The sequence below is a fragment of the Mobula hypostoma genome, chromosome 12 (genome assembly GCF_963921235.1).
Source record: "Mobula hypostoma chromosome 12, sMobHyp1.1, whole genome shotgun sequence".
Lineage (NCBI taxonomy): Eukaryota > Metazoa > Chordata > Chondrichthyes > Myliobatiformes > Myliobatidae > Mobula > Mobula hypostoma.
Window position 1 is genome coordinate 92,726,520 of NC_086108.1, and position 26,703 is coordinate 92,753,222.

Below are 26,703 nucleotides of genomic sequence, written 5' to 3' on the forward strand. Positions count from 1 at the left end.
CTAATATCTATTACAGGATGTGGATGAAGAAAGATCTGCATCACTTACACTGGCCAGTGATGTCATTCCTTTCAGACCTGGGAGCCTGAATGCCTTTCCTTTTACACTGGTGAAGTAAATTATTGGAAAAACACACTGACCTTGCTTAGCACCAGGTTCTGACATAAAAACGTGATTTGGATAAATTAGGCTTACGCAGGATATCCACCTCAGAATCTCTTCAAAATGAGCAGAATCCAGGTAGTTAATGGCATTTAAATATAATCATGGACTTCTTCCAATAGCATCTGGTGTTGAGGTATGTGTAGCCTAATTATGATCAAGTTGTAAATTATCTTTTGAAGTCTGTAGCTTTATGACAGATTTCCCACTACCTTAACAGGAGGACTGTAATGGTTTTTCCAGAGGAGAGGGAAGTTTGTTTAGAGCCTCAGTATCTGAGGGAGAGGGAAGAGTGAAAGGGCCAGAGTTTGCCAAATGGCCAGTGATTGGGACAAATGTCAGCATGCAAGTAGCAGTTCAGTTTGGCCATGTTATCGGGACCACATTACGACGTAATCTAAATGTTACTGTTTAAAATCTGCGGTATTCTGTCTAGTGACATGCTAATTCTTGAATAATTTAAGATGCAGTGATACAACTGCCTGAGTGAAGTGCAGTATTTCTGGTCAAAAGCCGTTTTGACTCTATTCTTCAAACTAATTGGAACCAGACCGAGCCGATCTCAGCAACATTTACATCCATCAATCGTTTTCATTCCAGCTGGTTTTTAACAAGATACTTGAACTGAAGTGAGAAAACTGTTTCAATTTTAGTTACACCTGTTCAACACTGCTTATCCCAAACTTTTCCTCTCAAAATATTGCATTTATGTCGTGCCTTTCAAAATTCCCAGAGTGCTTAAGTGCCATATTGAAATGCATCCTCAATTGTAACGTGCAAACTGTGACTGTGAACAAAGTCACCGGGAGACACTGAAGCTGCTGGTATAGAAGTTTTTATTCAGCACACAAGCGGCCATCGCACTCATGACACTCTTGGAAGAAGAAGCCTGTTAAAGTCAAAGTACATCACATTTTTAAGCCCTTAAGATCAATGGTAACACAATACAGTTTCAGCGGTTACCATGACATTGTTTACTTCACACTTTGGGTTGACATGCTTCATTTAAGTTGCATAAAAGTTTCAAACACCTGCATCTTCGTACCAACACTCCAGACACCCAAGCAACATACGCAAAATGCTGGAGGAACTTGGCAGGCCATGCAGATTCTATGGGAGGGGGTGGGGGGAGAAAAGTACAGTGGATGTTTCGGGCCGAAACCCTTCGGCAGGACTGGAGAGAAAAGGCTAAGGAGTAGATTTAAAAGGTGGGGGTAGGGGAGAGAGAAATAGGTGATAGGTGAAACCTGGAGTGGGAGGGATGAATTAAAGAGCAGGGAAGTTGATTGGTGAAAGAGACTGAAGGCCATGGAAGAAAGAAAATGTTGGGGGTGGGGGAAGGAGATGAGGTGAAGGAGGGAAATGGATTGGGGGGGCATTACTGAAAACTTGAGAAATTAGTGTTCATGCCATCAGGTTGGAGGCTGCCCAAACGGAATATAAGAGACCCTAGGATGAATGTTAATTAGCATTGCCTGTCTTGCAGTGTTCATGCATAATGACTGGGTGTTTCCTAGTTTTTGATCAACCCCGGTCTGCAGCTCCAGGAAGAAAGGTCATTGTTCTGAGTTGCATTTTAAATTCAATCTACAGTCCACATTCAGATCCCAAGACTGGTTACTGTTGAAACTCAAGTTTCAAAGGTACATTTAATGTCAGAGAAATATATAAAATATACATGCTGAGATGCTTTTTCTTCGCAACCATCCACGAAAACAGAGGAGTGCCCCAAAGAATGAATGACAGTTAAATGTTAGAACCCCAAAGTCGCCCCCAGCTCCACTCCCTCCTGCGTATAAGCGGCAGCAAGCAACAATCCCCCCCCCCCCACCGCCCCACACCGGCAAAAAAAAGCATAACTCCTGAATAAACCCTTCACCAATCAAGGCACAGCTCGATTCCACATAATCATTTCACTGTTCCTAAATTTATTATTGGGAAAATATTGGCCAAGACTCTGAGGAGAATTTCCTTCTCAGAAAAATAACGCAAAATAATTAGTTTTGTACAGCTGACTTAGTGGAGGCAAGGGAGTGTATCTCTGTAATACTGTTGTCAATTTTCTTTAGTGGCAGAGCGTGGTGCAAAGCTGGAGCCGAGCTGTCAAAGTAACATTTTGGGAAGCTCCCCGCCCTCTATATTGTGGATAATTCAGTGGTTGACATTTGCACTTGTTTCAATGCTTAACCCAGAATCAAAATATAAAGATGTTGTTTGTAGTTTTAGTTAAGCTAATTTGTTACGAACTTGATTGACCTTTTTATCAGATTTTATTTTTTGAAACTCTTCCGCATACAAAGGAAGGGTTTTTCCACTTTAGAAACAGTGAGCCTTTATTGGCATACATGCAGTTAAACTCTGGCTTGAAGTAAATTCCATCATGTCTATTAAATGCACATAGAATTGCTGAGTCTTCAATGGGACTGTGCCAAAGCTTCAGCATTTTCAAAGAAATGCTGGTTGCAGGATTCTTCCTTAAGGAAGACAAAATGTTGATTGTGGGGGTGGGGTGGCTAAGAGGAGGGCGTGCTATTAAACATAAGCATTGGACCTGCACATCACTACAGACTGATTCAAGCTGCAGAAGGACGGTATAATATTGAAGAGTCAAATGGTGGTGTGATTTTTGTAGAGTGCAGACTTGATCCATCATGGTCTAACTAAAGATTAGCTTTATGTGTCCCGTGTACATTGAGACATCAAAGCATACAATGAAATGCTAAACACAATGTTCTGCGGATGTTGGGAGTGAAATGTCGTTTGCATAAACGACCGGCACAGTTTGGGGATTGTGCTGGAGTTGGCCTGCAAGTGTCACAATGCTTCCCGCGTCGATGTAACGTGTGCACAACTCAGTAACCCTAACAGTACGGCTTTGGAAAATGGAAGGACACCCGAGCATCCAGAGGGAACTCGTGCAGCCACAGGGAGGCCGGGTAATCCTCACAGACATTGGCAGCAATTGAACCCCAGCTGGTGGTGGCTGGCATGGTAAAGTGATGCGTTCACTGCTGTTACTGTGGCTGTCCCATTCCCAGCTGTTGTCATTGTCTTGGGGACTGAAATGAGCTCCTCGACCCACAGAGTCTGATGATCATCATGAACCTTTTTACATAAGTCCTGTATGAGCCCTATTTCTCTCTCCAGCCATCCTCACTGCAAGTTCTCACTCACACACCTGGGCAGTTGACAGAGGCCAGTTACTCTACTAACCTGTACATCTGTAGGTTGTGGCCGGAATGGAAATGCCAGCTTGAAGTCCCCAAGGTCATGGGATGGACATGCAAACACCGCACAGTACTATGGATTAGGATTGAACCAGGCTGCTGGAGGTGAGGCAGCAGCATTATTAGCTAGCCAGTGCTGCTCATTCTCGTGTGCTGAGCAATACCAAGTCATGAAATTGGTGGCACTGCTGGGGTGAGTGGTTGACGGTCTGTTATGCACACATTCAGATTTATTTATCGGGTGTACCTCAAACCCTACAGTGAAATGCGTCATTTGCATTAACAACCGACACACTTGAGGTTGTGCTGGAGGCTGCCGCACATTCTGGCACCAATATAGCGTGCACACGTTGCTTGGCAGAACACAGCAAGCAACTCGACGGCAGCAAACCCAGGCCATTTCCTCGCTCCACTTAGCCATGCACATAGCCGGTCCTTTGAATCCAGGACTGACCTCCAGGTCTCTATTTTCCAGGCTTCGACTTCCTAATTTCCGATTGACCTTTGAACTTCATTCAATCACCAGACTAGCCGATGATGGGGCCTCAAACTCCAGGCTGCCGACTGACCAGCCCTTGTGCCTCCACAATCCAGTCCTGGAACCCACCAAACTGGGACAGCTCACAGATGTCCTTCGTCACCTGTCCTTGTTGCTGGCCTTCAAGCACAGAGCAGAGGCCTGACTCCTAACTCCCCCACATCTATGTCCCTAAACCCTAATCTGACCTCGATCTCCCCTCTCTGGTCCCCAAAACCATCCCTACACTAACTTAAAATAACAATTGTCTGAACCACAATCTTGACAGAGATGACTTCTTGGTGCCATCTTGACCAGAAGAATTATATCAGGTTATTTAAGAGCATGTCAGAAATGCTGCTTTGAGTTCATGTGGCTTGTGTGGCTGTGTTATCTGTAGAAGCAGGGCTGATAGTATTTAATTTTTTATTTACTTGCTGGACCTTTGATCTGTTGGCATTCTTCTGATACAAATTTCATCATAGTGGGGAGTCCACCGCACCCATGAGTGAACCCTGCATTCATTCCAGATAGAGTAACCACCTCTAATGGTCCCAGATGTATAATGTGACTTTTGGATAATGAGTTGAACTTTGGATACAGGAATTCTTCAGGCCTATGATTTCCTCAGCAGAACCTTGTTCTGATTTGAAGGTATGTGATGAAAGCATTCAGTGGCTTTTTCTGATTTTCTATCCACTGCAATACTTCCCACTCGGATTCTGCTCCTCTCTAAACTCCTGCCAGATCACATCCTGCTCCGTGATGGCTTGGGTGGGATTTACAGCCATTTGATCTCTACCATCCAAGCAGAAAGGTGACTGCCTAAGGACTGAATGCTGCCTTTTCACAGAAAGGGGAAAATGACAGTGGTTTTAACGGGCCTTTTGACAGCAGAATGGTCAAGAAGTTATTGACACCTGTGGAAAGAGTTTGTTTGCAGAACCACAGTACACAAAAAATTGGGGGGGGGGAGTGGATGGTAGGGGGTGGGGAAGTGGATGGTAGGGAGATGGAGTGAAAAGGTCAGAGTTTGCCGAGTAGCAACAAATAGGAAGGGAGCCATTTAATATCATGAGCACAATATGTGATCTTATCATCCGACAATCTCACTGTTTAACATCATGGTGAATATATTGGATGGATTCTAATTTTTGAATAATTTAAAGACTATGCTTCCTTTACCTGTAAGCCTTTCAGCAGCACACTGTACTTGGCACAACAGAATTTGCTGTGGAGTTGTACGAGTTAACTTTGCCAGGTGATGAATCTTTGTTTCTTTTGTATGTTTGCTTATGAGAGAGGAAAGCATGGTTCAAGAGTTGTTATTTGCAAGGGACTAGAAACAAATATGAAGAGGGAGTCAATATTTTGGATTATTGAGCAGTCCTTCAAAGAGAACATTCCACTCAGCAACATGCTTGTGCGTTTGATGGGGCACCATCAATGACTGGTGGGGTTATTACAAGGGGTGATTGGTAAGTTCGTGGCCTAAGGTAGAGGGAGTCAATGTTAGAAAACCTAGCACATTTATTTTTCAACATAGTCCCCTCCTACATTTACACACTTAGTCCAGCGGTCGTGGAGCATACGGATCCCTTCTTTGTAGAAGTCGGCGTCTTGGATCTCCAGAAAGTGGTCCACAGCAGGGGTGGACTACTTTCTGGAGATCCAAGTTCGTGGCCTACAATAGAATGAGATGAGTTACACAGCTCTCGTTACATGCACGTGCAGTTCAACTCTTTGAGTGATTATGCAAAAAGTGTGAAGTTAATAACTCGTCTCCTTCTGCCTTAGGCCACGAACTTATCAATCACCTCACGTACTTTCATGAAAAAAGCTATTCCTAACTTACCATTCAGTGTGTAATTCACAGACAATATCTTGTTGCAAAAGGCCTAAGTGATTGGCTGCACAAATCATTAAATACTGTTAATCACAGCGGTAATTATTCAAGTCCCATGTTCTCAATTCTTGACTGTTCAGAGAGCTTTGTATGTTGAGAATGATGAACAGTTTGAACACTTGCTGTTTGTTGCACACAGAAGTCAGATGGCTCTCAAAAGGAAGCTGCCTGAGACGCTTTGATGTGCTCTTTGCAACTGATAAAATTCTTTGAAGACTCAAATGCTTTATTTAGTAATCAACTTGAGGATATTAGGCATGACTTTGCAAATAATTCTGACAAATAAGTAAAGCTTAATGAAATCAATCTTCAATTGCAAGGAAATTATGTGAATCTTGTTAATGTCAAATCAGTCATCTCTTGGGCATTTCTGTCCAAGTTAACTGTATTTAAATGCAATATTGGCTGTCGCGACCTTTACCAATTTCTGAGCCACTCTTCAGTTGGACGAGGAAGGAAGGGTACGAGATGATCTTCAGGTATACTGTGCCCATGTGGATGAGCTGAATAAAGATATGTTAGAGATTTCAGGATCTTCTCATGATCGAAATTCCAGATTGGGTAATAAATTCATTCCTAAACACTTATAATGAGGAATTGACAGGAAAGATGGAGGAAGAACTGATCTCGCTACAAAGTGACTGAATTGAAGGTGGGGATCAAAAAGTCGTATCAAGATCTCTAGTTGCAGAAATAAATCTGAATGGTACCCTGCACTGTGGAAAAAGGTTAAGATGTTCTTTTCTACATCATATTGGGTGGAGCACACACAAAATGTTGGATGAAACGTCAACTGTACTTTTTTCCATGGATGCTGCCTGGCCTGCTGAGTTCCTTCAGCATTTTGTGTGTGTTGCTTGGATTTCCAGTATCTACAGATTTTCTCTTGTCTGTCATATTGGGTGGAGCACAGTTTCAATGCAATCTGTCAACTTTTCAAGAAACAGACTGAAAATTATTGAACATGGGAACCTGAGACTCCTTCAGCCTGATCTTGAGAAGCTGGTATCACTGCAGCAAGCCCATCCATTTCATTTAAAGGTTGAAAGAGCAATGAAGCAGTGAGTGGTTGGACTACTAGTGTACTGTATGCTCTAAAGTTGGTGAAATTTGTTTTAGCTGTAATTAAGAAATCATTTTATTCGTGGCTGAAATAGATTTGAATATTTTTTATGCAATTATTGTCACTGCTTTGAATCTGCACTTCCCATTTTCTTCCACTGTGCATTGTAAATCAAAATTTTTAAAATAGTTTTTAATAATGGCCAGAAAGGGAGAAGGTGGTGCTAGAGATGGGGGCCGTGAACCAAATGGGTGGTAACCCAAAAAAGTTAGGAAGCACTGGGCTAGATGATCATTTAGTGCAAGAGTTCCTGACTTGGAGTCCACAGACCTCTTGGTTAACGGTAGGGGTCCATGGCGCAAAAAAAAAGCTGGGAACCCCTGAGTTAGTGCCTTAAGCCTACGCATGCTGTTTGCCTAATCCACATTCATGTCAGAAATTCCTCTTCTTAGACAAAGCAACTTCTTGCTTTGGTTTTGTGTGTTTTGTAATATCAGCTAACCTTGAATTTTTAAAAAAATTCTGCAGATCCAGATACAGATTTATTAACTAACTAAATAAATACATACCCATATAACATGAAACTTTGATCAACTGAATGAAGAGCTTTGTGGCTCCTCCTATAGACAAACTCCACCTTTCCTTTACTCTTTGGATTTTGGGCACTTCACAGTGTAGAAGATCAGAAGGATCCTGCAATTTCTTGTCAAATTTACTCCTGATGTCCATGACCTCTACGCTAGGAAGAATGAAGGCAGCAGCAAGTTCTCATGCAGAATACACGCTATCCTCACTTGGAAATGTATTGGCATTTCTTCACATTGTTTATAAAAGCTTGGAAAAAAAAATTGTGGATACAGCCCAGTCCATCATGGATAAAGTTCTCCCCACCATTGAGCACATCTGTTTTGAGCATTGTCGCAGGAAAGCAGCATCCCCACCACCCAGATCATTGCTGCTGCCATCAGGAAGAAGGTCCAAGAGCCTCAGGACTCCACCACCAGCTTCAGGAACAATTATTACCCCTCAACCACCATCAGGCTCTTGAACCAAAGGGAATAACTTATTTGCCCCATCACTGAAATGACCCACAACCTTTTCAGATTCTTGTCTCCTACTCTCTATTTATTGTTTGTTTATTTATTACTGTTATTATCTGTAGTTGAACAGTTTGTTTTTTGCACAGTGGTTGAATGCCCGATTGGCGTGGTCTTTCATTGATGCTATTGTGGTTATTCTGTTATGAATTTATTGAGTATACCCACTCAGGGTTGTATATAATGACATGTATGTACTTTGATAATAAATTTACTTTGAACTTTGGAATATCTTCAGATAGATTGCAGTAGTTCAAAAAGATTACCCCTGCTTTTGCCTTTGAGGACAATAAGGAGTGGGCAATAAAATGCTTTATCTGCTTATATCATGTTCCCAACAAAAAAGGCGGACTAGTTTCAACTTGCCTGTGGTCTACTGCCTAAGTTATGGACTTGGGTTCGCTTTCAGTACAGGATGTTCAAATACCAGTCCTAAACTGAAGAACTTAATTTACGAACTGAATTTTTCTGTTGAAATACAAGAATGTGGCTATTTCTGCAGTGTTGGCCCACTTGTGGCTTGAATTTAATCAGCAACAAATAAATACACTTACAAACGAGAAAATCTGCAGATGCTAGAAATCCAAGCAGCACACACAAATGCTGGAGGAACTCGGCAGGCCAGGCACGTGTATGGAAAAGTACAGTTGACATTTCGGGCCCTTTGGCGTGAAGGAAATACATTTGTTACTTGCCTTGCAGTTTCACATGTGTTTCAGTTCTGAGTCTGCTCATGAGAGTTGTTTTGTATGCCCTGTGGTCTTCAGTTTTCTGCTTGAATATATTAGAGGTTGTTGTCCAATTTACGGAATAAAGATGAATGCCTGTCAATTTTTTTTAATTGATTGAGATGTAGAGTGGAATAGGCCCTTCTGGCTCTTTGAGCCATGCTGCCTAGCAATCCCCGGATTCAATCTTGGGACAATTTGCAATGACCAGTTAACCTACCAACTGGTACGTCTTTGGTCTGTGGGAGGAAACAGGAGCACCTGGAGGACAGCCATGCGGTCGTGGATAGAACGTACCAACTCTTTACAGGCAGTGGTGGTCTTGCATTTTTTATAAAATACTTTCTGGGTATAGTTGCTGCTGTCAAGCCAACCCAACCCAAGTATGTTCAAAAGTGAGTTGTACAGTCTTTTTCCAGTAAGAAACCAGTGGAAATATGATTTAGTAGGTTGGGGATATTGAGTGTCAAGAGCTTCCTTCAAATTTTGAAGAGAATAGTTTAAAAATTGGCAGTTTTCTATTCACACACAGACTGAATTTTAGAACTGGTTGAAGATTGGAAAATATAGCAAGAAAGTACTTTTTGAGACTTCACAGTTAACCATATATAACCATATAACAATTACAGCACGGAAACAGGCCAACTCGGCCCTTCTAGTCTGTGCCGAACTCTTACTCTCACCTAGTCCCACTGACCTGCACTCAGCCCATAACCCTCAATTCCTTTCCTGTCCATGTATCTATCCAATTTAACTTTGAACAACAACATCGAACCTGCCTCAACCACTTCTGCTGGAAGCTCCTTCCACACAGCTACCACTCTCTGAGTAAAGAAGTTCCCCCTCATGTTACCCCTAAACTTTTGCCCTTTAACTCTCAACTCATGTCCTCTTGTTTGAATCTCCCCCATTCTTAATGGAAAAAGCCTATCCACGTCAACTCTATCAATCCCCCTCATAATTTTAAACACCTCTATTAAGTCCCCCCTCAACCTTCTATGCTCCAAAGAATAAAGACCTAACTTGTTCAACCTTTCTCTGTAACTTAGGAGATGAAACCCAGGCAACATTTTAGTAAATCTCAATTTTATTGACATCTTTCCTATAATTTGGAGACCAGAACTGTACACAGTACTCCAAATTTGGCCTTACCAATGCCCTGTACAATTTCAACATTACATCCCAACTCCTATACTTAATGCTGTTATTAATAAAGGCCAGCAAACTAAAAGCTTTCTTCAGCACCCTATCCATATGAGATTCCACCTTCAGGGAACTATGCACAATTATTCCTAGATCCCTCTGTTCTACAGCATTCTTCAATGCCCTACCATTTACCATGTATGTCCTATTTGTATGTGTATTCCCAGTTGCATTTGTATGTGTTGAGAATTGTGGGTTAATAAGATATGTTTCTAATTGGCAATGGAGAAAAATCTTTTGGATTAAAGAGAAGAAACCTTGCATGCCTTTGACCTTCAAGGGCACTGATCTTATTTATGTGGTATGGGGACATCATTCGAAGATCAACATTTATTGTCTGACACTAAATGCCCTTCCTTTTGGATAAGTTCACTCACCCTAAAACTGAACTGATTCCACAACCTATGGACTTGCATTCAAGGATTCTACTACTTGTGTTCTCTTGCTTAATCATTATTTGTTTTACTTTCCTTTTTTATATCTGCACAAGTTGTCTTTTGCATATAGGTTGTTTGTCCATTTGTGTATGTAGTTTTTCATCGATTCTATTGTGTTTCTTTGCATCTTCTGTGAATCCCCAGAAGAAAGTGAATCTCAAGGTGACATGTAATTTGAGCTTTGAACTTCATGTGAGCGGCTTGCTGGGGCACTTGGGAGGTGCTGTCGTATATAGATCAGGCTGCGTAAGGGTAATAGTTTAATCTCTTGAAATGACGGTACTGAATCAGTCAGATTTTAATGGTGATCCATTGTCTCAGTGGTTACAAGCCATAATGGACAATATTAACATCTAATATAAACCTAGAATATATATTGGGTTTTAAATCCTATGGCTGCTACAATGGGATTTGAGCTGTGGTCTTTGAATTGTTCATCAAGGTGTTTAGGTTAATAATCTAGAAATTTAATGTTTTTAATGCAATTTGCAGTTTCTAAAATGACATTCCCATGGTTAACAATATTAGATTAGATTAGATTCAACTTTATTGTCATTGTGCCAAGTACAGATACAAAGCCAATGAAATGCATTTAGCATCTGACCAGAAATGCAAAGAATAGTTTATTTACAAAATCAGTGCAAATAAAAAATATACATTTGATAATGTTGCCTATTTTAAATATATTTTAGATACATGTCTAAACCCACAGCTCAAATCCTCAACAGATTTAACCTTGAAATGCATCAATATGCCCATCTATTTGATGACACTGTATTCTTTCCAGAAAGAACTTCATTTGTTCATCATACTGGTTTACAGTTTGCTTTATTTGTGTGAGATCTTAATCATCTGGTCAACTTGTATTAAGTCCTGAATATCTACTTCTATGCATCTTTCTTAAAGGACCCATTGTTTTTTGAGGTTATAGCTGACAATCTGCAAGTGCTATTTATCAGTTCAAGTGCTCTGTTTATCTTTCTATAATATAATTTGCCTGAGGGAATGCATCTTCCTCTTTATAAATGAGAAATGGATCTGTGGTAACTAACTACATATTTAAAAAAAATTCTGATATCAAATGCTTTAAAAAATATGCCTTGTTTCCCATAGGCACTAGATACACTGAAGAATAAAGTCTTGATTCATGGTTTGCTTAGAATATTAAAACTAAACTTTTTCATTTTAAAATTCCATGGCTTCAATGAACCTTTGAAAACATGCAGTTCAAGTGTGAATTGAAATGAACTTCAGCAGAATAGTCATAAGCACTTCAGATACCATTTGAGTTGCTGTGGAAGATGAGCAGTTGATGCTTTATGCTGACACTTTTCATCAAGACCAATCCTGTTGAAAGGTCTTAGTCCAAAACGTCGACTGTTTATTCTCCTCCGTAGATGCTGCCTGACTTGCAGAGTTCTTCCAGCATTTTGTGTGTGTTGCACAATACCCAACTTGCTGCCATTTGTCTTTAAAATGGCTGAAATTTAGAAGTTCATTTTGGAAGGTAACGTTCTATCTGAAATGTTTGTGGAGTCTAGACCAAATCATCCTTCCAGTTTGATGCTCCTGCTTCAGTAGTTTTTATAGTCTCTGAAAGAGAATTGTTGCATCAGCAGATTTCGCTGTGTTCTGCTTGCAGTGATCAGTGAATTTGGTGTGTAGTGGGTCTAATAGGATCTTTGTTCTTAATAAAGACAAACTTGGCATGGATAAAAATGCTAGCACATTTTATTTGGGACACTCCAGCCTGACCTGGGCACGTGCGACCAGCTCACCAACATCATTTCCATTTCTGGGTGAACTGCCCTCTTTGCATACTGGGAAGTTCTTTATTATGCACATGCATAATTACACAGGGTCATGTCTTGTTCGGAAATCTGGGCACAAAATTTCAGACTCCGGTGTTGCACTAAGGAAACTATACTGCTGGATGTTTTGTTAAATCTATTTCCGCTCCAAGTTGGTACAAGAAGTCTGATGGGGTGATTGAGCAGTAGAGGAGGGTGTTTCCCTGCAGCATTAATTTCCCATTTACTTAATGATAATAAACAAGCGATTAATATCGAGACCATGAGATGAAGAGTTCTTGAAAGTGAGTCCAGAGGTTGTGGGAACAGTTCAGTAATGGGGCAATTGAAATTGAGTGAGGTTATCCCCACTGGTTCAAGAGCCTGATGGTTGAGGGATAATAACTGTTCCTGAACCTGGTGATGTGGGGCCTGAGGCTCTTGTACCACCTTCCTGATGGCAGCAGCGACAAGGGAGTCTGACCTGGGTGGTGGGGATCCTTGATAGATACTGCTTTCCTGCAGCAGTGCTCCATGTAGATGTGCTGAGTGGTTGGGTAGGCTTTACCCATGATGGACTGAGCCGTATCCACGACTTTTTGTACCATTTTCTGGTCAAAGGCATTGGTGTTTCCATACCAGGCTGTGATGTAACCAGCTAATATGCTCTCCACTCCACATATATAGAAGCCTGTCAAAGTTTTAGACGTCATACTGAATTTCCACGAGCTTTTAAGGAAGTAGAGGCACTGCTGTTTGTTCTTCATAATTACGTTTAGGTGCTGGGCTCAGGACAGATCCTCCGAAATGATGACAGCGAGTACTTAAAGTTGCTGATCCTCTCTACCCCCCTGAATGAGGGCTCGTGGACCTCCAGAGGTTCCTCATCCTGAACTCAATGTCAGCAAAACCAGGGAGATTACTAGAGAATAAAGAATTCGTAGCACCCCCAGCCAGATTTACAATTCTGAATTATGACAAGAAATACACAAACAAACAAGTAAATAAGTAGTGCAAAAATAATGAGGTGGTGTTCATGGGTTCATTGTCTATTCAGAAATCTGATGGCGGAGGGGAAGAAGCTGTCCCTGAAATGTTGAGTGTGGTTTTCATGTTCCTGTACTTCATCCCCGATGGTAGTAATGAGAAGAGGATATGTGAAAGAAACTCACGTGGGAGGCGCTGGTTACTGCCTGCATGTGGATTGAGGCCATGGTCCAGATGTTGTTATTTCACGTGTGATGATGCTTGAATGGAACTGGAAAAGGACAGGCTGATTTTAAGGTGTATTGAAGGATCAGCAAAATACGTTCAGAAGACAGGAATAGAATGGTAAGGGGAAAAGGGAGAAGAAGTGAAAAGAACTTGGGAGAACTGCTACATGAGTAGTATTAACATGCAGTTCTGGGGTGTTCTGAGAGGAGGCTAGATACTTGTGTACAAGTACAAAGGTCCGTAGCCAGCCTTGTATATTAAGCAAGTGTCCAGTGACCTGGGAGTTATTGGGAATTGCAAGACTGGAGCTTTTAACTATCAATCATTCAGCACAGAAACGTGCCTTTTGGCCCACTGAACTTTGAACTTTGGCCTGGTGATCATCAAGTACCCATTTACTCTTAATCCCACTTCATCTTCCCCATGTTCCCATCAATCTGCCCTTGATACAACTACTCATCTATGTGCCAGAAATCATTTACAGCAGTCATTCAGAAGTAGCGTGCATGGTTGCATAGTGGCTACTGTAACACTTTACAGTGGTGGTGATCGGGGCTCGATTCCTGATACTGTCTGTAAGAAGAGGTTTGTACGTTTTCCCTGTGAGTATCTGGGTTTCTTCCGGTGTTCCAGTTTCCTCCCACATTCCAAAGATGTAAGTTGTGGGCAAGCTAAGAGGGCAACACGGTCCCAGCACCTGCCTGGACTGTGTTGGTTGTTGATGCAAACGATGCACTTCACTGTATGTTTTGGTGTGTGTGTGTGTGTGTGACAAGTAAAACTTTTCTCTCGAATCTGTATCAAACTCAGTGTTTTAAGGATGTGAGAGGAGACTGATCTGAAACGCCAGGGGAAGCCCGTGAAGTCACAGGAAGACTTTGCAAGCTCTGCAGAGAGCAGTGGGGGCCCAGGATTGAACCCAAGGTGCTGGAGCTGTAATGCAGCAGTGCTACTAGTGGTGGCATTGGTGTACCAGTCCAATATTATCGGGGACCAATTGATGTAAAGAGTATAAAGGAATTGTGGTTTGAAAATGAACCTTGCAACTGCAAATCGAGACTTGTCTTTAACAGTGAAGTTCCAGTCTGTGTGGTGAATTGATTCCAGTCAATTACTCATTGCTTAAGTGTCTAAGCATTCGCTATTGATGTCTAGTTTAAAGCTCCACCTTGACAATGGGAACATTGGCATATTCCTTCAGCTACTTAAAGCTCGTGAGATTTTTTTTTCCCCCTTTAATAATTCTGGTTTAGGAAGACAGCTGTTTAATCACTTTTCAACACAATCTGTCAAAAGACTTCTTTTGCTGTCTGTATAATAATCCTGCTATCAAAGGGAAATTTGGAGTGCTGGACTACTAGTCACCCATTGTCAACTGTTCTCTAGCAGCGTACAAAGATTTCCCCTTTTCAACAAACGTATGTAATTTAAAACTGTAAAATAAGATCACAAGAATTATGCTATTTGGCACATTGAGGCTGCTCCACCATTAAATCTGGCTGATTTATTATCCTCCTCAACCCCATTCTATTGCCTTCTTGCTGTAACCTCACAGCCTTTGACCAATTGAGGATAAGTTATTTGAAGATTGAGATGATAGAATGGGCAAAGAATATTACTGTATCGAGCAGCAGTGATTCTGCGTGCCTCTGGCACTTGCATTAGTGAGATAAGGCACCTGGAGGAAACGTAACAATGCTGAACACTCAGACTCTTCTGAATCTACTGAGAATAGAGAAACTGATGGGAGTATCCCCTCCCAGACCAACATGGCACCACAGTAGTGTAGCAATTTATGGTAAATAGTATCAAGATGTGTATTATTTTCACGTTGTTGCTAAATAGTTTGCAGTTCATTATGATCTAGTCTTCTGCTTCCCTCTAAACCAAGGGTTCCCAACCTTTTTTTTTGACATAAACTAATACCATTAAGGAAGGGGTCCTTGGAATTCCTGCTCTAAACTCACATAGAAATTGCTCCTTTGTTAAAGTTCATATCAAGTTGCACAGTGCTCAGTGCTTATTAGTTTCACTGTGATTGTTTTTCACTGAAGACTATAAGTAGGCAAGTGTCTCTTGCTGGTGTGTAATACAGATTTGTCCTGACCAGCAGAGATTTGACATCATGCAAACTCTCCCATACATCTTTACAGCATTTTCCAAGCTGGTCGTAATAATGTTTCATGGTATTCATTAATGACAGCATGTTTTCCACCTTATGGCATGTTAGCAATTATTCAATGAAGTGAAGCAATTGTAGCAAATGTCTGTTGAGTGAGGTGTTGTGGATTACAACAGAAAACAAATGTTCTGACTTGCCAAGAAATCAACTTGCAATCATTTCTTGAGAAAAGCACTCTTGCGTAACCTGGGAACTGCGAGTATCTGGTTTTTACTCAATTCATTACGCGCATCCTTTTTTGAGTCCCTATGTTCTCATAGCTTTGCAATATTGAATGCATAAATGTTTATTTTAATAAGCTGGTCACTGATCTGTGTCCTCTTTACAGATGTTTTGCATTACATCAGCTAAAGTAAAATTAAAAGGCAGCTGGAAGCTAAGAGAAGAGAAGGTCTTCATACTAGATCTTGTTTGTTTAATGAATACTCAGGAATGTACGTATTGGTCTTGTTCAGTGAGAATGCAGTCTGTTGAACAAAATTGTGATGTATCCAAGACTAAATCTAGGTACAAAACAGCTAATTTGCTTTCACTCAGACTGCCTTGTCTGTTGTTTCTTCTTTATATTTTTGACTTTTACAGTTTTATGTATTTAATTGACTTATCACTTATTGTCCTTCCTGTGCTTTTTTATTTGTCTTGTGCATGTGTGTAATTAAAATATACCATTTTTTAATATATATATATAATGTGTGTGTGTGTGTGTATATATGCGTGTGTATATTATATTTAAATTAAATAAGCGGTGTAAAATGTGAGGTAGTGTTCATGGATTCAGTGTCCATTTATAAGTCTAGTGGTGGAGGGGAAGAAGCTCTTCCTTAAAAAGTTGAGTGTGTGTCTTCAGGCTCCTGTACCTCCTCTGATATCAATGAGAAGAGGGCCTGCCCTGGGTGATAGAGGTCCTTAATGAAGCCTTCCCTCTTAACAGACGTTTCCTGAGCTGCCCCTTTCCAAGTTTCCTGTTTTATATTTTGACTAGAATGAGCCCTGTAGAAGATCAAGACTGGCAGAGAATTTTGCTCTGGATATTATCTGCTCTTTGTATTGTAAACATTAAAACGAACATCCACCAGGACTTTTTAAGCTGCACACCAGTTGTGTTAATTATGGGCTGCACCATTATCAGAGCAGGGTCTAGACAATGATCTAGTCAATTAAGCACGAGAAAGATTGGCAAAAATCCTAGCCATGCATCAATTTGTTTGGAATTTAATCCACATTTGTATCTTTCTCTTCCCCCCGCCCCCCGCCATCAACGACAATGGTTTGGAAATGGAAGATTCAGTAAACTTAAAGATCATGAATGCCAGCGTTCCTCAGACACGATCTAACATTTGTCCATTGAACTTTGGATTCTTTTCAGCGCTTTAATCATCAAACCAAGACCAATTGTGTGTATCCCCTGAAATGGCTTTGCATGTTGGTCTTGACATTCTTTCACCATGAGTTAAGGAATGAAGGTAATAAAATGAAATTCTCTGTAGGATGAGGTCTGAAGTATTGCGGAAAGCTCACTTTTCAGGATGTGGGATGACAAAATCATCACTCTCAGTGCACTTAATGTATAGATGTGATTGTGTGTGTGTGTGTAAATCATATTTTGGTTTCCTTCCAGATCCTTCAAAAGTATGACCCTCAGAAAGAGGAGGAATTACGAATCTGGATTGAAGAAGTTACAGGCAGACGCTTGGGTGAGAACTTTCAAATCAGCCTTAAGGATGGTGTCATTCTTTGCATGTAAGTAGCTGATCATTTTTAAGTCTTGAGGATTAGGTCTTGCTGCTATGTTGAGATTTGGTGATAGGTACTCACAATCATTTTCTCTTCCATCTTGTTAATGTTTTTCAGTCTGTCTTCCCCTCAAAACAGCACAGCAGTTTCCAAGAGATTCTTTGCCTTCATTGAACTTGGTCTTATACAAAGCCCTTTTATGACCTCGATGTCTGAAGTCCTTTCTAGTCATAAAGTGAAGCTGCTGTTGTAGGCATGCCTGTTGTTGGCTTGCCTCCATTTGCTCTTTATTTCCCATTGTAACCACCACTACTTTCCTGTTCTGAAAAAGCAGATTGTTTGCGAGCTTATGAAATAGTGCAGTTATGGATCACTGTTATTACATTCCAGTTGTCCTTGTGTACAAACAGTAAGAACTAAACCTGATAGTAAATCACTGCGAAGCTCTCAGGATGCAAGAGGATGGTCTCCAGACTGGAAGGCACAGTGCTAAAGATGTGAACCAGGGTGCCATAACAGAATCAAGCTAACATGCAGTTAAAGATATTGGTGCTACTAGTCTTGATAGAAGTGTTGAAATTTAGAGTGCACCTTGATTTAACTTATCACAGGATATAAAATTAAAATGCCAGAGACCTTAGGGACAGTAAAATAGCTGGGGAAAAATGAGAGGAGATGTGGTTGATAAGGTTGAGAACCAGCAGGCAGAAAAAGTTGTGACAAGAAGAAATCAGGCCAAGAAACAAATGGAATTCTTTAATGGTAAAGAGTTGTGGCACAAAGTTTGAGTATCTTGGTGGGTTAAAATCTCTAATGCATGTAAGGACAATAGAACTTTGAGAGAAGGATGAAGATGTACTTAAGTAAGGAAAGGAAGCACTTTGAGTTATCTGGGAAGCCCAAGAGATACTTGAGCTATCCCCTGTGGTTATGTTCCAGCCAGCTGATATCACACGGGAGGATTTATATTGATGGGAATATAAGGAGAATAGGAAGAGATCGCATTCTTTGAGTTACTACAAAACTATATTCAATCATTTATGACAGCGGTCCCCAACCACCGGGCCGCAAAGCATGTGCTACTGGGCTGTGAGGAAACAATATGAGTCAGCTGCACCGTTGAACTTGAACATAGGGTTGCCAACTGTCCCGTATTTGCCGGGACATCATGTATATTGGGCTAAATTGGTTTGTCCCATATTTCCCCCACTAAGATAGAGCGTTCCTATGAAACCTTTCGTGCCAAAATGGCGTGAAGCGAAGAAGCAATTATCATTAATCTATTTGAGAAAAATTTTGAGCGTTCCCAGACCCAAAAAAAACCTAACAAATCATACCAAATAACACATAAAACTGAAAATAAGTAACACTAACATATAGTAAAAGCAAGAGTGGTATGATAAACACAGAGCCTATATAAAGTAGAAATAATGTATGTATAGTATAGTCGGGAAGATGAAGGCAAAACCGATTCGTGGGGAAACATTGGACACGTACACGCAAGCGCACATCACGCATGCGCACACAGGTGCCCGCGCAAGGCTTCATGGTCATGGTAGCCTTTTCTGGGATAAAGTGTCCCGGGATTTGACTGCTACTTTTGTCCCTTATTTGAGAGTGAGAAAGTTGGCAAGCATATATGAGTTTAACCCCACTCGAACCCCCCCCCCCCCCGCTCAGCCAGTCTGCAGGCCAAAAAAGGTTGGGGACCCCTGATTTCTGAAGATGAATGTGGTATTTTTAATCAATAAGATTTGTTGTGGTCATCTTCATAAATCCTTTGACCAAAGTGATCACTGAGATTGAACTTGGGTGACGAGATTTAAAACCCTTTTAGATTGCATTTAGATCTTGAATATGGTGTCTCGTCTGTATTCCACGAATTACAGTGAAATACCTGCTCAGTTCATCTGTTTTATGTATTAGTTGTAGGATAAATGCTCACGAAGATGCCATGGAATTTGCACATCTTGGAAATTTTTAAGTCAAACCATGACTTGGGCAGGGCCTTTATGTGATGAATCTGCTGCAGCACTGAAATTAAAACTAACATTGTGCTGAGGGCTTTGGAGTAGAACTTGAGCCCAAATATTTACAACCTGAGACACATCCATCTTTCAGCGTCTTCCTGAAATCTTCATTGCAGAAGCAAGTCTGTAGCCAATTATGTTTACTGTGTGATTATAAGAAATGACTAGTACAGTAAAGCCTATGGGACCAGATGCCATCCTAGCTTGTAGTACTGTAAACCAGAATTAGGCGTGCCTTTATCCAACAGGAGCAGTGGGGTCTTGGGGTTCACGTCAATAGATCCCTCAAAGTTTGATAAGGTAGTTAAGGAGGTGTATGATGTATTTGCCTTCAATTCGTTGGGGGACTGTGTTCAGGAGTCAGGAGGTAATCTTGCAGCTCTGTAAGTCTCTGATTAGACCACACGGAGTATTTTGTTCAATTCTGGTTGCTTCATTATAGAAAGCATGTCTTGTGTGGAAAGTTTGAGTGAGCTGGGGCTTTTCTTTGTGGAGGAGGAGAATTAGAGGTGTCTTGATCGAGGAATACAAAATGATGTTTCATAGATCAAGCGGATGGCCAGCGGATTTTTTTTTTCCGCAAGCTGGAAATGGCCAATACAAGGGAGCAAAACTTTAAGGTGTTGGAGGAAAGTATAGGGGGGTGTTAGGGGTAGATTTTTTTTACACAGTGATAGGTGTGTGGAATGCGCTGCAAGGAATGGTGGGAGCGGCAGAATCATTAGACTTTAAGCTCATGGATAAAAGAAAAGTGGAGGGCTATGTGGAAGTGAAATGCTAGATTGATCTTTGTGTCGGTTAAAGGGTCGGCACTACATTGAATTGAGGGCTCTGCACTGTTCTATGGTAGCAAATCCCATGAGTCCGATCATCATCCCAGCTGCAATGCTGAAGACGTGCACTCCAGAACTAGCCATGCCTCTAGCCAAGTTGTTCCAATACAGTCCCTGTCCTGGAACTGGAGTGGACATTGTTGTGTCTGTGCACAATTGCACATATATTAAATAAAAGCATGCGCGTGGGAGATGGCTTTAACTGGTGTATTCACATTGCAGTGAGGGAGATCAATGTGCACTTGTAGACAACAGCAGATGCGCAGACAACAGTTCAATATGCAGTGCTGAGGGAGGGAGGGGCCGTTGCTCTAAAAGAAGTAGATCCATACATTACAATCCTCTCCCTTTAGATCAATGCACCATAAAACTGTATATGCACAAAACATTCAATTTCCCTTTCATAAACCCTGTTCCAAATAAACGTGCTTTCACAATAACAGTCCATAACTAACTTCACAGTGCTAAAGGTTCAGTTTTTTGGGTGGCACTCTGTTTTTTTCAGGATAGCACCTCTGGACCTGTGGGGTGGCATCAGGTTTGGTAGGTGTCTTGTCTAAGACAACTTTCTTGGTTTCCGGTGTCATGTGGCTGTCAGTGACATTATCACTGAGAAGCAAGTCCGGTGACTGTAATGTGCCCATCTTGTTGGATGCAATTGACTCGGGTGTGTTCTCCAGTTGAGCATCCAGTATCTGGTCCACATGAAGTGTCCATATCTGATTTCCAACATCGACTGTGTACATCAGTGGTCCGGTTCTTGTAGCTATCCTATAGGGTGCCCATTTGTCTTCTCGGTAATCATGCGCTAGGACTTCCTGTCCAATCTCGAAGCTCCTTGCTGCTTCACCTGACAACTGGCTGAACTGTTTATTATGCACTTCCCAACGTAGATCTTGTTTCAGAAGGTCTATTGCGAGATCTCAGATTCCTGTTCATGAACAGCATTGCAAGTGTTTGATTTGTCGTCGCATGAACAGAGAGTTCACAAAAAGGAAGTTGTCTACCTTGTGCTGTAGAGAAATATCCTTCTTGTCCATTGCTTTAATGGACGACTTGAAAGTTTGGATAAACCTTTCAGCTAACCCATTTGTTGATGGGTGGTGAGGAGCTGACTTGAAATATCTAATGCCATTTTTCTTCATGAACAGTGGAATTCTTTTGACAGGTATTGTGATCTGTTGTCATCACAATTTGTTTTGGTAAGTCATTTCTGGCGAAGATGGTCCTCAGAGTGAAGATAAACTTTGAAGGGGTGGACTTCATTGGTGTACCATACGGCCACTTTGAGCATCCGCAACAATCAGAAACAGAGTCCATGAATGGCCCAGCAAAATCAATATGTACTCTTTGCCATGGTGATGATGGCCACTCCTATGAGTGTAACAGTACCAATGGGGGTGCATTTTTAACCTTTTGGCATCCTGAACTGCTTTTGGCAAACTCTTGAATGTATTTATCTAATCCCTTCTCAAACACCTTCTGATTAGCATTAAGCAGCTGTGACAGTCTCTGGTTAGTGCTACCGTTTGGGCTTCTGTTGCCTGTTGACGTCACACTGAGTGCTTTGATGGAGTGCCAGTCTAGTTAGATTTTTCTCAACCATTCACGTCCACCACTTTTCAATACATAAAGTTCTAACTATTGTGTTTGGCCCCCATATGTCACATTTACTTACAGTTCGCCCTTGGGAAACACTTTTATCACCAGTGTAAGTCTTTAACATCACTGAGGTCTTCTCTAATGGTATCTTAGAAAACAGTCTGTTGTGGTCAGCCTCTGGTATTGTGGACAAACTGACCATGTCCAGCTCCACTTCCGGTTTTACACCGGGCACATCGGTTGTGACCCAGGTGATGTTGTGATCTGCTTCAGTAACACAATGCATTTCTAGGCATGACAGCTCACCTGTGTTGTCTGATTCTGTTTCACATTTGCTAACTTTATGCATTTGCTTAGTTTTGTGTTTGAGACTTTTTACTCGGTTGTGCTTTTTGCCTGCTTTGCACATTCTCTCTAGGAGACCTTGTCTGTGACACTTTCTGCAGACTTTTTCTTTGAACCAATGGTTTAGGGCTCAAGTGACTTTGTAAAATTGTAACAATTTCATTGAATGTTTTGCTTGCTGGTTTTGCAGAGGTTGCTAAGTTGCGTAAGATACTGCACAGCTGTGCACCCATTAACCTAAGATGCTAGTGTGCTTTCCTTTGCTCTTCCCCATTGTTTGAGTTACAATGTGGTTTCACCCTCTCGATATAAGACTCCCAGCCTTCATTAGTGCTATCAAATTTGTCAACTTTCCTAACTGAAGCCATCGCCACGTTATTTTCACTTTAAGTTCAGCACGTCTTTCACAGTGTCCTTTGTTAGGGTCCGTGACAATTTTCTCATGCTGTTTAACTCTCATTGCTTTGTCCCGTAACTGCCGGTGCGGTTCCTGATATTTTTTGGCATTCAGGTTCGTACTCGTCGCCAATTTGTTGTGCCTGTACACAATTACATTTCAATTAAATAAAAGCATGTATGCAGAAGATGGGTTTAACTGGTGTATTCACATTGCAGCAGGAGCAACGAGCACGCGTAAACAAAACATCAATGTGTGGTGCTGGGGGCAGAAATTCTTTTGCGTCGGAGTAGTAGTTGACCAAGTGTGGCAGAAAGCAGCCCTCGTTTAAGTATGAAGTCTTTGAGCATCAAAGGGAGGTCAGTTTAATGACAAATTCCATACAAAGGAGCTCTCCCAGTCCCAGGCATCACTGCAGTATGCCCAGCCATGATCAGCAACTTCTTCAATGATCAACTTTCCATCACAGGTTGTCGTAAATGTGAAACTTGTACAATGATCAGATCCATTCACATCTCCACTGCAAAGAAGACAATCTGTGCTTGCATGCAGCATGACCTAGATAACCATTCCTGATAGTAATATGCTTGCCACAAAACTAAGCATTGGCCTTCCTCAACAAGAGGCTCTGTCTACCTTTTGATATTGAGAGATTCCTTTCCCGTTACTTTCAACATCCTTGGGATGGATCATCGTTGACTCAATGGCCCAGCCACAGTCTCTGGGTATGAGAAAGTTACAGGTTGAACATCCTGCAGCAAGTAGTTTGGCTCCAGACCCTCCGCCCCCACCCCCCTCCAGTGTTTTTTTTTTCACCAACTGCAAAGTACCATTGATGACTTTGGTGGAATACGTTCTGTGCTTGCAAGATTGTATGTCAAGCAGCTCAAGCTCGACCCCATTCAGGATAGACTAGCCTCTGACTGGCACTGCATCCACCACTCTAAACACGTGAATGCAGGAGATTCTGTAGATGCTGGAAATGCGGAGCAACACAACCAAAATGCTGGGGGATCTCCATAGGTCAGTCAGTGTTTGTTATTCCTCTCCATAGATGCTGCCTCACTTGCTGAGTTCATCCAGAATTTTGTGTGTGTGTGTGACATTACACTTCATTCCCTTAATCAGTCATACGGGAGATGGATGAATTGTGTACTGCCTACCTCAGCCATGTTGATAACATCTCCCAAACCCATAACCACTACCACAAAGGGAACACTGCTTCCAACTTGTCCACTCGCCTCACTTGGCAGTTCTGTATGGTTCACCACCAACACCTCTGGGGATGGGCAATATACAAGCTATGGTTGTGCTTTAGGAATATTTATGCTAGTTTCTGTATGTGGAGGTGTGGCACAATTACATCTAACTTGTACTATATGGAAAGTGAATGACATTCGAAACAGGGGGAGACTTTATTCAAGTTTGTTGTGTATAATTTTGGTAAACCCATCACAGAGGGTGCGGAAGAGGTTCATGATGCTGCCTGGATCAGAGAGTGAGTAATAAGAAGAGGTTGAACAAACTTGGCTTGCTTCCTCAGGCTGAGGGGCGCCGTTAGAAGTTTATAAAACAGAAGCATAGATTGAGTAGATAGTTTTTTTTTCCCAGGATGGAAATCCCACATACTAGAGGACATCACTTTAAGGTGAGAAGGGGTTTGGTTTGACTTCTTTAAAATTTAAGATTCCACAGCCCTCTTGTGGATATCCCTGACTGCGCGTCTCTGTACATCAATCAGTATTTCATCCATAAATTTTTAGCTCGTGTTGTGGTAACTCACTATTCTAATGTAGTATTGGACTTTCTCAATGTTTTTATGGCATTCCTGTCATTTAGCCAATTGAAACTTCTGATTTGTGTGGTAGAGTTGGGACTTGGTCATTTCCCGTCATAAAAGGCATATTGAATGTCAACTATGATTTTGTTGCAGAGCCTAAAGTACAAATTTAATCACAGACATAACAATATAGTAAAGTGCAGGTCGACCTTCACTAATCCGACTACCAGTAATCCGGTTCCTTCGATAATCCGGCACTGATTATGCTTAATGTGATCCTTCTGTAATTCGGCATTTTCACTAATCAGTCCCAATGGTGCCGGATTAGTGAAGGTCGACCTGTACTGCAAATTTGGAGATTTCAGCTTTTGGATGAGATGTTACAATGACCCAAATTGTTCTCTCTGGTGGAACCACTTGGCATCACTTGGTTCACCCTGGCCAATTTTTAACCCTCACATCACCTGATTAGTTTTTTTTTTGTTACACATGCATGGAAACATATCAAATCAGCGAGGATTGTTCTGGGCAGCTGCAAGTGTCACCACACTTCTGGTGCCAACGTAGTGTGTCTACAACTCCCTTACCCTAACTGTAAGTCTTTGAAACGCGGGAGGAAATTGGAACACCTGGAGGAAACCCACACAGTGATAGGAAGAATATACAGACAGTTTCAGACAGAGGTAGCTGATCGCCGCTGTTGTATAGTCATACGCTAACCACTACTTTACGATGCAGCCCCAGGTGCCAGGACAGTAGATTTTGCACTTTGCTTTTTATGAGCCTTGTCATGCAAAAGAAGTCATTGAGCTTTCTAAATTAAGATGTTTTCTGGAAAAGTCCCAGTGGTTGTAAACTGCCTTAGGATGTTATGGCAAAGATCTGGAAGATGGTGAAAAACTTGACCATATTCCATTGCAGAAATTAAGATGAAAAATTTGCTCCCCCACAAAGGATTTTGTGCAGAGATTGCCCTAGGCTGCTGTCTCAAATGGATTTTTGCCAGTAAGCCCACAGCTGGTTACTGTAAGAGTTTATTGTCCGCAAGGTTGTCTTGGGCTCTGTTCAGTGTGGCCAAAGAAGCCATTATAGCATTCAGATTTATGATGGTTCATTTCCCTTGTTTGAAACTTTATGAATCTATATGTGTCTTTATGAGCAAGTAAAAATTCAAGATGATACTTTAATATTCTAAAACGGCTGCTTACGAATTGAGTAATCTCAGCTATGGAGGTTGGGTGGCAACTTTTGCAATAGCTTCTTTCAGCTATTTTTTCTGTAATATGTTTGTTAACTGAAGTAGCTAGTAGTGTAAAGCAGGAACTTTGCGACTTGGAGTTTTTGTTCCATAGGGAGTTTATATAAATAAGGGCTGGATGACTAGTCTTCTACAAACAGCCAAGCTTGTGGTTGGTCCAGATGCATCTTTTGTAAGATGTCTAAAAGTTGCAGCCATGGTTTAAGGTAAAGATTTGGTTTTAATAGATGTTTAGTGTTTTCTTTGGTAGAAGATGCCAATCCACTGGTGTCAAAAAGGTAAAGCGATCTACCAGCTTCTAAAGTTGAATGATACCAATATTTAATCTAATGTGTTTTAAGGGTTACTGTGACCTCTTCTTCATCTTCCTACAGAACAATGTTTCAGGACGTAATAAGTGATGTTCAGTTGTTAGAAATGTTATTTCAATATGTAAAATGGGTTTAATGGGCCTTTGAAGTTTTCGTTAAAAAAGTCTTGACCATTTGTTTCAGTGCCTCAGAAGCTATATTAAATCGTGGTTAATTTTCTTTTCAGACTCATGAACAAGCTGCAGCCTGATTCTATCAAGAAAATCAATGAATCCAAATTAAACTGGCACCAGGTAAGAAGACTTGACAGGAGTGTAAGCTATTATGAGAAGTATAGATAGGGTAGATTCTGAATACTTTTCTCCTGGTGGGAGTGAGTAAAACTGAAGGCATTGGCTTAAGGTGAGAGGAGGGAAGATTTGAGAGAAGAATCTTCTATTACAGAATGGTTGATATCTGGAATTAAGAGCCGGGGGGCTGGTAGATTCAGATACAGTCACTGCTTTTAAAAGGCATGCAAGTGCTGGAATGGTCCAGACCTAATGTGTGTAAATGCAGTAGTGTGGGTGGATAGGAAGGCAGCATGAGTGTGGTGGGCCAAACAGCCTGTTCCTTTCTATAAATTTTTATGTTGAATTGGCTTTCTATAATCAGTGTTAACTCTTGATTAATGATCTTTTTTAATGGAAATGTTAGAAATCTGCAATAAAATGTGAAATGCTGAACACTTGGTGGATTTAGGTAACATCAGTAGAGAGAGAAAACACAGTTAATATTTTCAAGTTGAAGACCCTGTGAATCTCCATTCTCCCTTTTTTTGGTTCTTAACAGGACTCCAGCATTAAACATTTCCTCTCATCACTGCTGCTGCCTGACCTGCTGAGTG

The 26,703-nt window shown here is 41.2% G+C and overlaps 1 protein-coding gene across 1 annotated transcript in view; it reads left to right on the top strand.

Moving 5' to 3' along the window:
* The window catches only part of cnn3a (calponin 3, acidic a), a 71,802-nt gene that overhangs the window by 24,057 nt on the left and 21,042 nt on the right, over positions 1–26,703 (top strand). Inside the window, exons 2-3 of the mRNA XM_063064611.1 lie at positions 17,146–17,267; positions 26,044–26,110. Coding sequence (XP_062920681.1) covers positions 17,146–17,267; positions 26,044–26,110 — 189 coding nt within the window. The remainder of the gene's footprint in view (positions 1–17,145; positions 17,268–26,043; positions 26,111–26,703) is intronic.